At 39.1% G+C, this 12,852-nt stretch overlaps 1 protein-coding gene across 3 annotated transcripts in view; it reads left to right on the forward strand.

Annotated features, from left to right (window-relative positions):
- Positions 1-1,942: 1,942 nt before the first annotated feature.
- ltbp4 (latent transforming growth factor beta binding protein 4) overlaps positions 1,943-12,852 on the forward strand; it is a 49,385-nt gene continuing 38,475 nt past the window's right edge. Inside the window, exons 1-4 of one of the 3 annotated variants that reach the window (XM_088345933.1) lie at positions 1,943-2,184; positions 5,418-5,524; positions 7,536-7,743; positions 8,331-8,464. In XM_088345933.1, coding sequence (XP_088202059.1) covers positions 2,060-2,184; positions 5,418-5,524; positions 7,536-7,743; positions 8,331-8,464 — 574 coding nt within the window. In that variant the 5' untranslated portion in view covers positions 1,943-2,059. The remainder of the gene's footprint in view (positions 2,185-5,417; positions 5,525-7,535; positions 7,744-8,330; positions 8,465-12,852) is intronic. The other 2 variants (XM_088345932.1, XM_088345934.1) reach the window with 2 other exon arrangements.

The raw sequence follows: 12,852 nt of genomic DNA on the forward strand, positions 1-12,852 counted from the left end.
GTGTTTTAATTGGTAAAAAAAAACGATTTCGTCTCGACAGCATGCCATTTGAGTGTTTCCGTAACTGAAATGAAACGTACTTGCGATTGGTTGAAGTCTCGTGTTGACCAATAAACGCGCTTGTTATAGGAGTGTGCCATTGTTCATTTCTCACACGTTTTTGCCGGGTGTTTAAAGAAAGATGTCCGTGATCGAACGCAAAGATGCTCCGCGAGCTAAAGAAATTGATAAGATTGTAAAAAACAAGTTTCGATGGGACCGGTTGGAGAAGGAATTATCTACGAATGTTGGAAAGAAGACTGTGACGAATTTGTTCAATGACTTTATTCGGAAGATCGATCGTGCCGGGAAAGCACTTTGCATTTGGTGTCATGATACCATCGACTATGGTGGGAGAGGTTTCAAAGCTCTTGAAAGTCACGCAAAGAGCAAAAAACACGTGAAAGAACTCCAGTCAAGAACGACAAATTATTCCATCGCTGGAAGTTTCGGTGCCCAAACGAAAACTCTAAAACTTTACGGCCTCCATCCCTTATTGACATCACAATCGGAAGCGGTAATAAAGAGACGTGATCCACCCCAACAACCTGTACCAGTTGCTGATAGAGTCGTGAATTTTGAGGTAGGTGGTAAACTTTTCAAATTTATTTGACAGTTTTCCCATTTTTTTCGAAAATATTATAACGTAATAAAAATGGCCATAAATATTTAACAATTACAATAATAGATTTTCATGTGTACATTACACCAACACTTTACTGTAGGGCCTATACTTATTGTACTTTCATTTATCAAATACTTGGATACGCTGCTATTAAAGAAATAAATTATTACATTTAAAATATGATTTAGGAAATTTAAAAATATTATTAAGCCTAATAGTAATCAAAACTATTGTCAGTATTTATATTTTTTAAATTAAGTACTTGTATGATATTCTACCATTGATTTTCTTAATGGCCACGATATTATTATGGTACATAATTTACTTAATATTAATAACATGGTTAATCATTGACACAAACTCAAATGAATGCTGCATGTTTGCACTTTTTAGGTTTCAAGATGTTGAGTGTCTTGATGTATGCAGTTACAGAGATGATCTTAGTCGAATGCATGATTGTGTTTTTATCAGAGCTTGCTGCATGAGGTATTTTATGTTTTTGTTATCCATTATGTATTAAGAATGATTGATTAAATGATTTATTGCATGGTAAATATTATTTCCAATGGTTTGTAGCTAATTTTCAACATTTTTTGATGGAGGGTATCAATGATGGTCCTCTGGTCCTACCTGGTTTCCCCCCCCCCCCCCCCCCCCCAGCTAGCAATCACCACCCCCCCCCCCCCCCGCTAATTTTCAGATAATTTCACTTTGGTCAAATCACATCCCTGAATATACCACTTTAAATTGTCCACATCCCAATTAAGATCATTGAGGCTCATTTCGACCTTCATTTTTTTTTTGTAAATAACGGTGTCAAAACAAGGAGTTATTTTCTAAAAATGTTGTAAAAAACTGCAAACAAAAACCTGGATGTATTTCCCCCATGTTGGAGAAGGGAGCGTGCTCCGCCCACCTCTACCTCTCACCCAATCAAATTGTTCCGTGTGCTCGACTAGCATTTGTGGGTTGTTACAGTTTGAAGTGTGGGTTTTTGTCATATGGTGTCAACAGTGAACATACGTTAGTGAGCTTCCAGATAAAGGATTTTTTTGTGACGTGCAGCCTTTTTCCTGCTTTTTTCTTCATCTTTTTCTTTTACTGTATTCTTTCCCTTTTGTCTCCTTTAATTTGTGTGTTGTTCTTTTTTTCCTCAATTTTTAGACTGGTCTCGCCACTATATTTAGTTTTCTTTGGATGGGGTGTCCACTGACCCAACCCCGATACCCCACCCCTCTGTTAACGCCCCTGTCGTGGAACGCTAGACCTTGTGTTGACTTCATGCAGGGTGGGCGTGCATCACCGTCACCATCACAATGAAGCCCTCTCTTTGCCCCTCTTCTGCAAAAAGTGTTTGAAAACTTTCATCACTTGAGCATCGGACTCTTCCCCGCCATGCGCGCGCTCCTTCTCTGCGTGTGCGCGACCGCGTGCACGCTGTGCGTGCACGCCGACGACCGGCACCGGGACCGACTTACCGGGCATGGGACGCGGAGCTCCGGGGACGACGAAAACGGGAGGTCGGTGTCTCGCTTTTGATACCACAAAAAATACATTTAAAGAACTATAAATTTTTAAACACATGATTGAATCAAAGCAATCAATCCATATTTAAAATGAATACATATCGATCCACTAAATATGTGCATATAAACACGCAAACGAATTCAAAACCGACTGAATACATTTTATAAACCACAGTCGAAAGTGGCTGAATAAATAAAAATACTGCTAAAAAAATATATAAACGGTTAAATAAATAACTAATTGTCCGACCCCGCGCTGTAAAGTAACAAGTGGATGCTATATATTAGCATGAGCATTAGCATGCTAATTTAGCACACTTGGCGAACTGTAAGTCCATTAATGTCCATTCTTTTTGACTTGATTCTAAAACTCAACAGACGTGAAGAAAAAAGATAACGTCCAAGTTTAATGTAAGTTGAGAAAATAAACCTTAAGTGTATGTTAAAAGGTCGCAATTTTCGAATTTGCCGTGAAATTGTATTTTTTGCTAACTTTCTATCATGAAGAATTTTTACGCAAGAGAATGCAAATTATTTTTTTTCTGCTTTCCTCCTGTATATGAACCTGGGGAACCAAAAGGCACAAAACCAGGCAGTATTTCTATGTCAATACATTATATTTCTTCTTTAATAAATCAATTGAAAGATTGCCCTTGAAAGTGCTTGAAAAGTGCTCGAACCTGCAACAAAACACTTGCAGTATGTGCAGAGATATCCTTTCTTTTCAGTACATAGACTTGCGTTATACCACTGAGCTTATTATGAATATTGTGTTGAGATGTCTTATTTTCACATTGGGCCTGGATTAGAATAACATAATAGAATGATAATACCATAGTTGACATTGTTTATGATGAGATAAGACACGGCTCTCCTGGAGAACCATCTCATAAAGTGTCAAAAGAGAAAAATAGGATAAAAAAAATGTCATGATAAATAGGCAAAACTATTTGCTGGACGAAGCAGGAGGGGCATCAACAACATGGCAATGAAAATAGTGTAAAATAGGCCAGATAACACCAAGCACGGCAGCCTCAGTTTTATTGATATTTTTATTTTATATCGATAGTCTGAATTTGACACCGGAGTTTCTCCGGTGAAAGTCAAAGATCCTGCTGGAGTTTGCATTTCCGTGCGCTCACAACGGGAGCAGCAAACTGTGAGTAACGTCCAAATCCCTTCACCGGCTTTGTGGCCCTTCCGGCTCAGACGGGACAAAGAATAAGCCTTTTGCGGCACGGCCGAGCTCGCTCGCCATTTTTGGCCCTAATGGTCATGTGCAAATCCCCCACCAGAAGAAGAAGAAAAAAATATATTTTCACATCTGGTGTAACCAGGTCGGGTGTTTTGCCCTCGGATGAGTATGTCGGCTCTTAGCTTCTGCAGTTGAGTCGGTTAGATGAGTTACATCGCGGCCTTGGAGCAGAGCCTCTTCTGCGTGAGTCAGCACTCTGGTTAGTCAAGTCAAATCAAGTCCTGTTTATTTGTTTGGCCCTTAATCACAAAGAGTCTCAAAGGGCTGCACAGACCACTGATTATTGCAAACTACAGATTATTATGACTGATCTAAAACCTACATGAGGGCAAGGAAAAACTCAAAAACCTCAACATGAGGAAAATGAAGAAACCTTGAGAAGGGACCAAAAATGTATGCGTATCCTGTGCTGATCCAGTGATGACATTGGCTGGAAAGGGTTCTAAAAAAAACAACAATGTGTCCTAAATTGAAACAAAAACCATGACCTCCATTTTGGGGCCTTACCTGCAAGGGGGGGAGCGTCCGCCCACGGTCACACCCTGCCCATCTGAAAAAATGGATGTAGTTGTGAGAGTATCTAAAAAAGGGAAAAAGAAGGCAAAAGATGAATGAAATAACATTTAAAAAAAAAGGAAAAAAAATAGAATAAAACAAGCAAAAAAGTATAAATCTGGGGAAATAAAGAAACAGGAGAATAAAAGGAAAAAGAGATAAAAAGAAGAAAAAAGGAAAAAGAGGGAAAAGCATGAAAAAAGAAAAAGCAAAGTATAAAATAAATAAAAGAAGAAAAATAAAACAAAAGGAAAAAGGAGAGAAAAAAAAGACCCAAAAAAATAATTGCGTAAGAAAAAAGAAACCAATAAAAAGGAGAAAAAAGAAAACAAGCGGGGAAAAATAAGGAAAAAGCAATAAAAAAGAATTGAAAAGCTAAGTTAGCTCGCCTGTTATTTCTCTCAGTGACATAAAGACAACGATAAATTCAATTCTATATGATTATTAAAAGGGCTGGAAACCCATGACCTCATCACTAAGTCGTGTCGCGCAATTTATGAACCACTTAGCATTTGAAGTCAACTCAAATGGGTGCATTTGATCTCGTTCTGAAGTCGTGAGGATGTAGTACCACTTTGGTCCGCCAGAGGGCACCTTGAGACTTTTTGGCAAAGTATCTTCCTTTTTTTTAATCTTTTTTTTTCTTAACATTGCATCATTACAAACAAAATTGGCACGAATTAGTCAAACACCACAAAGGGAACAGAAAATGTTGCAGAAATACAGAGCAAGAAATTAAAAACTAAATGGTTAAAATATATAAAGTAAAAAGAAAAAAATAATAATGATGACATGTTGAACACACCACAAGTGGCAGCTTTTTAAACCTATTGTATATTATTTGCACATTGGAAATGTTGATTATCTTCAAAGATTTGAACAAATTAATTGGCACCAGTTTGAAAAGTGGGTTTAGATTTTTGGTATTTTTTTGTTGGATACATTTTTTTTAGCTACACATATAAGGAAATGAATTGCTCGTTTTTTGTTTTGTATGATAAGTCCAAATATTGTATGATCATTGAATCAGGTGGTAGAAAAGGTGTATCTTACACATTTGCAGGTCTATAGTACTTATTTTATTTATATGACAAACGCTTGGAATTGTTTTATATCACAGAGCAGTAGTCTCCAACCTCTTTCAAGCTGAGAGCTACTTTTTGTTATTAATTAGAGAAAAATGCACCCAGTTTGATTAGCATTTTTGAAATGACTTATCAGGTTATTACTGCATTATTACTAAGTTCATTGTTATAAGTCCGGTCAACTCGGTTGTAAACCAAAAGAATTTTACTGCAGGATCACGGTGTGTGTGCCCAGTTCAAACCTTGGTCGGGGCCATTTGGTCCAGGAGGCGTGTCAGATCCTCGCACCAGGACTTCGGTTCTCGGACTCTAACAATAACATCTCTTCTCAGATGGGGAGCGTGCGGAGATCCGTCAGGAAGGGCGAGAAACGGGTCGTGTGTCCAAATTCCAGAATGGCTACCACGCTCGTTTTCATCCTTTCGACGCAAAAATGAAGGTGTGTAATCATCGGCGTTGGGAATAATGCTGTTTTTTTTTTCAGTTACGGAGTAATTATGTACTTATGTAATTGTGTTTATGTACGGTTTTGCCTTCTTTCACTTCTGATCTCAGTTATGTGTTTACGTACGGTTGTGTATCTATCATAGTTAGGGCAGACAAGCGGGAGCTTGATGCTGGAGGCATTTGGCTCAAGCTCCCATGCCTTGTCTTTTCAATGGACAGATTAGGACACTTAGCAAGGGATGGTTATGCTGCCTGGGGGTGGACCCCCTCTGGCAGCAGGTCCGAAGATACTTTGTATGCTGGACAACGCATACCATAAAAAGTCAATTGTCACCACAAGCACCCATGAGAATGAGTGTTTTACTATACATACTCTTTTTATAAAGTGCGCTGAAAATGTATGAAGAACGCATAATGATGATGACGGTGCATCCACAGAGCCGATATAAATATGTATCTTCACGAGGTCTTTGTTACATGTAAATACACGAGAGATTTAGCTGCAAGACACACTTATTAATGAAGTCTGGGGTAGTATTAAATGAGTATATGCTTATTCCTAGTCCTTTTCGGGACATTGTCTATGTTTTTGGACTTCTTGTTTTGTTAATATCGCGTGTCATTCATCTACGTAAGTTTTTGTGCGCGTTTACGTACATGCTGATTGTTATTTCATTTTATTGTTTATTGTTTCTTGTTGTTGCACTTGAAGTGTAGGAGAAATGTGTTGCAGTCAATATGACCATGTTGTATAACACAACTTCTTCCCTATTCCACTGACTCGAATACTGCTCAGAAAATATCCAATTTTATGAACTGCAACAACTTCTTTTTAAAGTAACGGAAATTGTTATTTTCCATGGTAACTACAATGTCTGAAATAACGTCTGCATGGACGCCCGGCTCGTACATCTTTTACGTTGGGCATACAACTTTTTCAAGAAATATTTTTTTTTTTTTAAAAGTCTTTCGTTGATGTTTATTACTTCTTATTTTTTTTAAAGTCAAACATTTGCTTTTTTTCGATTTCGAAATCTTTGTTCGGTTTGGAAATTTCGGAATTTCGGTTTGTTTGGTAATTTGCCTACTTGGCAGCCGATCAGAACCCTGCATAGAATAACTTCGTGCTTCCAGACTTTTCCGAGCGTTATAAGGGCTTGTATTTGCATATCGTTTTCCAAAGTAGACGCACAGAAAACACAAGAAAAATGGAGAAGTGGTTAGAAATCAAGCCGAAACCTCAGCCCCAGAAGAAATATTCAAAAGAAGCTAACAAAATGGATGACGCTACAAAACGTAAAGGTACATTAAAAGCATGTTGGAAAGAGGAATTCACGTGGCTTGTAGCAAACATTGCATGAATGAAGATGAGTCAATACAGGTACATACTGTTGCCAGATGGAAAACAGCCCTGTCATACACATGCAATGAATGTTAGAAGTAGATTTATAATAAACTTCATTTTAAAGTGTTGTTTTGTGATATATTCTGATGATCAACCCTAATACTTTGCGACAATGGCTTTTTTTACGTTGAGTCGTCTTATTGTGTTTCAAGTTGTGAAAAATGGGGCAGGCAACTTTATGGCTGGGCAGGCGACTTTTCAGAGTTGTCTACCGTGGTGTCCGCTAACCTTTTGTCATGAGTTTCAGACACTGAGTAACTAGTTCCTTTTACTATAGAGTCATTCAGTTACTAAAGCAGTTACTCTTTGGAAGTAAGTCATTGTAAATGATTCATTTTTTTAAGTCACGTGCCCAACACTGGCAACGTGAATGGGAGGCATCCATTGTTTTTTTTTTTCCCAAATGACTTTTGCAAAAAAATGGATGGGAAACAAATTGGCAAGAGGCTCTGCGGTCGTTCGCGTCGCTTATAGAGAGTGAGATTTTGTGTCCTCTTTCCTCCGCCTTGCCCGAGTTCCTCCCGGGGTCTTAGAGGAGGCCGTGCGGTTTCTGTAGCAACATCCTTACCCGGTGAGCCACCCGAATCTCTCCTTCCAGAATCGGAAAACTCCGAAGCGCTCCGGAACCAAGAGAGCGGACTGAATGGGAACCCTGGCGGACCGGTTCCGGAAGACTCCGTCAAAGAAGAAAACGCCGATGGTTCTTTGCGATCGGAGGAGGCTCCGCCCACTTTTGAGAACTTCGGACTTACCGAGTCGAGTGGAAGGAAGTTAAAGACGCGAGAAGCGACGACTTCTTTTCTCGGGTAAGAATTTTAAACAGTGTTGGCTCAAGTTCCTTGCTAGGTCCTAAATACGCGGGATGAGAGGTAAAATAGTGCCTCAAACATTGAAAGGTTTGGCCAAAAAGCAGAAACTTTGTAAAGCTCATCAGCTATTGGCTAGAGGCGGAAATGACGTCCGATTTAAGCCGTGCAGAGGTGGAAAAAGGAAGCGGCGATTCTTTGACTGCGATTACGGGGATTTCTTTGGATTTCCTGATTTGGAGGTCAACCGATCGTTTGCGAAGCATGTTCTTTGTTCGAGACTTATCGGAATAACTTTGGCGCCGAAGTTCTCGTTTGAACTGAAGCGCCCAAGTGTGTTCCTCAAGTAAAAGTACTATGACTTCAGAAAAATATGACTCAAGTAGAAGTAAAAAACATTATGCATTGTTTTTGAATTCGTAATGTTTATGATATTCAAAGATGAAAGAAAAAATACTTGACAACATTTTGAAAGGCTGGTTTACGTTTTTTATATTTTTGGGGGACGAAATCTTTCACATCACATAAAACGAAATTGCTTTTCCTCAATTTAACACTGATGACTTTGTTTTGTTTTTCTTCCTTAGTGTACGTGAAGCTCAGGCCATCCTGACTAGGAAAATGGCGTCCGGCCAAAGAGACAAGATGGCCTCCATCCTCATCAAGCACATTGAAAAAGAGAAGAAGAAAATGTCCTCCCAGCGTGACCACGTACGTGCAGGTAAGACACGCCCACAACCTCTTGCCAGCCAATCACGGATTATTGACTTATTTTAACGGCACTTTTTTTCATATCAATGACAACTTAGTTCGGGAAAAAGACTGAAATTGGCAAGACGAGAAAACGGTATAGCAACTAAAGCAGAGCAATTCTATTTGCTAATGGGGCTAGCAGCTAGCCACCTGCACTTAGTGGCTAAAGTGTAGCTCACTCTCTAAGTGATGCTTTTTGCAAATGCAGCTAGCCACTAGCGCATAATGGATAAAGTGTAGCTAGCTAACACAAAGATGTTATTTGCAAAGGCCGATAACAGCTAGCTGCTATCAGCTAGTGGCTGAAGTGGAGCTAGCTACCAGAGTGATGCTATTTGCTCATGAGCCTAGAAGCTAGTGTCTGAAGTAGATTTAGCTATTACAGTGATGTTATCTGCTAGTCCAGCTAGCAACTTACCACCTACAGATAGTGGCTAAGGCGGAGCTAACTACAATAGTGATGTTATTTGCAGTTAGAAGCTAATGGCTAAAGTAGAGCTAGCTAACCAAAGTGATGCTATTTGCTTATGTGGCTAGCAGCCAGCCACTAACCTCTAGTTGATTAAGTGGAGCTAGCTTTAGAAATGAGGCTATTTTCTAATGTGGATAGCAGCTAATGGCTAAAGTATAAGTCACTAAAAAAGCTTTTTGAGATCACAATCTTATATTCTCACAAATAATGATCAAATATGGGAAAATAATAATTTGAGACAAATATTAAATGAAATGTTATATATGAATTGGCCGGTCCAAATTGTCCCTAGGTGTGAATGAGCGAGCGAGTTGTCTGTCCCTGTGTGCCCTGCGATTGGCTGGCAACCAGTTCAGGGTGTCCCCTGCCCACTGCCCGATGATTGCTGGGATGGGCTCCAGCACCCCCGCGACCCTACTGAGGATAAGCGGTGTAGCTAATGAGATGTTATTATGCACCAAAATTTTGTGTAACATTCCCTAGGAATAACAATGTCCACATCTAGGGCTGCAACAATGAATCGCTAAAAACGATTGAAATTGATTTTTTAAAATGTTGGCAACTCATCAGATCATCGGTTGATTTGTGAGCCACTAAATCCATAAAGTTTTTGCAAATAAGTTCGTCCGTTGTGATGCTGAGAGTTGTAATACCAATTTGGTCCAGCAGAGGGCACTTTGAGACAAATTTTATGAAATAGTCTCTTGCATTTTCTATAAATTCTCTTTTGCTGAATATTGCGTCATTACAAATAAATGGGCCTGAAATAGTCAAATACTACAAAGTCAACAATTTTCAAGAGAACATAAAGTGCTGCAAAAATATAGAGAAAAAAATCTGAAAATCAATTCATCAAAGGAAAAGATAATAATGTGTTTAACTCTTCAAAATGGGGAGATTATTAAGCATATTATATGTCATTTTCATAATGGGAATGTTTATCACAGCTGAAGATTTAACCCCAAAAACAAATTTGTTGACAACATTTTGAAAAAATGGTTTACATTTTCGATATTTTTGTGGATTTTTTGGGGATACACAGAAATTCAAATGCATTGCTATTCTTTTTGTTTAATATGTTCTTTGTAAGTCCAAAATATCTTACATAATTGCAGGTGTATAGTATATATTTGTTTGTGGGGCGGCAGTAGCTCAGGAGGTAGAGCGCTTGTCTTGGGATCAAGGGATCCCAGTTTGAATCCCGGCTCGTCCGTGTTACATGTGGAAGTGTCCTTGGGTAAGACACTGAACCCCTAATACCCCCAATAAGCAGGTTAGCGCCTTACATGGCTGCAAGGCCGCTATTGGGAAATGTGGAGCACAGTGTAAAGCGCTTTGGGAAGTCATTGACTTGAAAAGCGCCATAGAAATGCAGATCATTTAATTCATTTCATTTGTATTTTTTCCCATTATAAAATATTGTTGTTTTGTGCAGTATTTTGTATCCTTTCAAAATTGAAATAAAGAGAAGAAATAAAAAATGTATTTAAAAAAAAAAATCCAATTCGTTGATTGATGGAAAAAATCATCAAGCTATTCATCGATTATGAAAATAATCGTTAGTTGCCGCCTCAGTTCCGTCACTGTTGTCTTTGGACATTAGCTTGCTAGCTTAGCGAGCCCTTCCATAACAAAAAATGACACGGGGCCCGTTCCCACATGGTCATTTCCCACAAGGTTACTTTCTGCACATGATCTCATGTACATGCATGCACTTCACCTTTATCTAAAAGGCCGATTTTGCCAACAAAAACAAAATATACGCTTTGCGTTTGTTGTTTTCTCCGACGGGGTCGTCGTAGATACGCGGCCGGTGATTGACGGCGAGCGCACAAAGGCGCACAAAGTCCAAACAAGCCGTGGGTGGCTGATGTCAGAGTTTAGGAATGACGCTTTGGGGCTTTGTGAGCTTCAGATAAGGAAACGGGATTCCTTTCTACAAGCCACACTTCCTGTTTTTGTGCCCCCCCTGACACGCCCACTTTTGCCAACCCGCAGGAAAATAGCTAATATACAGTCGGTGCTTCATATTCCCCCTACTTTTGAGGTGACAACATGAGAAAAATATGAGCGTTGTTTTTGACGACTCCTTCATTCGTCTTGACAAATAAATCCTCTTCCGACTCCCTCGATGATGAAGTCACTTGGATACGGCGGCTTGCGTACAAACAAGATTTCGTAAGCCGGAATCTCACACGCTTTGCCGTCGTGACTCATCTTAGTATTATTCGAACATATTTAATGTTTGATTTTAGTTGAGAAATGTTGATCGACTTCATTTTTGAAGAGGGAATTCCCAAGCTCGATTTCATCTCATAATTATCAAAACATTTTATTTTGTGGGGTTTATATTGATATAAGAGGGGTTCTAGGGAACCACAGGGGCTAAGGGTCTGTGTGAGGTTTGGAAAAAAAGGAAAGCTCCACTGTTCTCATACATAAAACACATAAGTCAATTGAAAATCAATCACTCAGTCGGCAATAAATGAATACGTAATTCGCGTTGGGTGGGTTTACATTAAACCTTTTTAATGAAGACGGGGGCCTCAAACTATTATCCCGGGGGCTGCAATTGGCCCCCGAGCCGTGAGCGTAAGACCCCTGATATAGGCAGAATGATGATTCGGTACGAGGAATGCTGATGCCAGCATCTGATGAAAAAAGGCAGGTGCTTAATTTGACTCCACAAAAAAGATATATATATAATTTGAAAAACATAGCTAAGCTCCGCCCATTTCTCATTTGGACATACTTTGGGTGCTGATGCATGCTCTTATCCCTTCTCTTTTAGGTTATTGTAATTCCTTGCTCTCCAGGTTACCCCGAAAGAATGTCCCGTGCGATTGTTTTTTACAAAAACATCACCAGACCCCGCCCGATTTTCTCTGGCAAACATGGGGGATGCCGATGCATGCTTTTATCTCCTCTCGTATAGCTTTTTGTAATTCTTTGCTCTCTGGCCTCCCCAAAGAGAACATCCTAAGCCTGTGGACGGGGATAACGTAGAATAGAAGTGATGGAGATACTCTGGAGGAGAGGTCTCCAGCATGGTGCCCCCTTAGGACAGTTAGCTTTCCTGTGATGGCTCATTGTGATTTTTTTAAGTCCAATGATTTTTTTTTATCGGTTGACTAAGTCTTTTCAATCGTTTTTTCTAATCATGAACCTATATTAAAAATTCCGTTTCATGGCCTTCATGGACAAAAACAATATATTCAAGCATTGATCATTATTTTTAAGCATTTGATAAAGAGAATGGATTGATAATCTGTTTATGTATGAAAAAATATGTATTCATCATTCTATTGATTTATCCGACAAGAAATAATACAAACTTAATTCCAATTTATAGGTTTTAAATAAAGTGAATAGTACATTTTTAGCTAGCTATCTGGCTACCTTCTATCTTCCTACCTTTTTAGCTGTTTAGCAAGCTATCGAGCTAACATTTTATTTGTTTTTCTTAGTGTAATCGAGCTAAATGTTGGCCTCCTTTATAGCAACATATCTGGCTTTTTTAGCTTCCGATATGGCGATTTAGTTGTCTAGCGGTCTAGTCAAGTCAAGTAGTGTTTATTTGTGACGCCCTTAATCACAAAGAGTCTCAAAGGGCTGCACAGACCACAGATTATTGCAAACTACAGACTGTTATAACACCATCCCCTGATCTAAAACGGACACAAGGGCAAGGTAAAACTCAAAAACCACAACATGAGGAAAATGAAGAAACCTTGAGAAGGGATCGCACATGAGGTCATCCGCCTTCCAGGATGACCAGGCCAAAATGGATGTTGCAATAACAAATCACAGATATTGTAAACATAAAATATACATTATTCATATGCTATAGAAGTGTGTTTTAAGCTTAGATTTAAACAGCTCCA

The sequence above is a fragment of the Urocampus carinirostris genome, chromosome 10, assembly GCF_059441175.1.
Source record: "Urocampus carinirostris isolate Australia breed hairy pipefish chromosome 10, RoL_Ucar_1.0, whole genome shotgun sequence".
NCBI classification, from domain to species: domain Eukaryota; kingdom Metazoa; phylum Chordata; class Actinopteri; order Syngnathiformes; family Syngnathidae; genus Urocampus; species Urocampus carinirostris.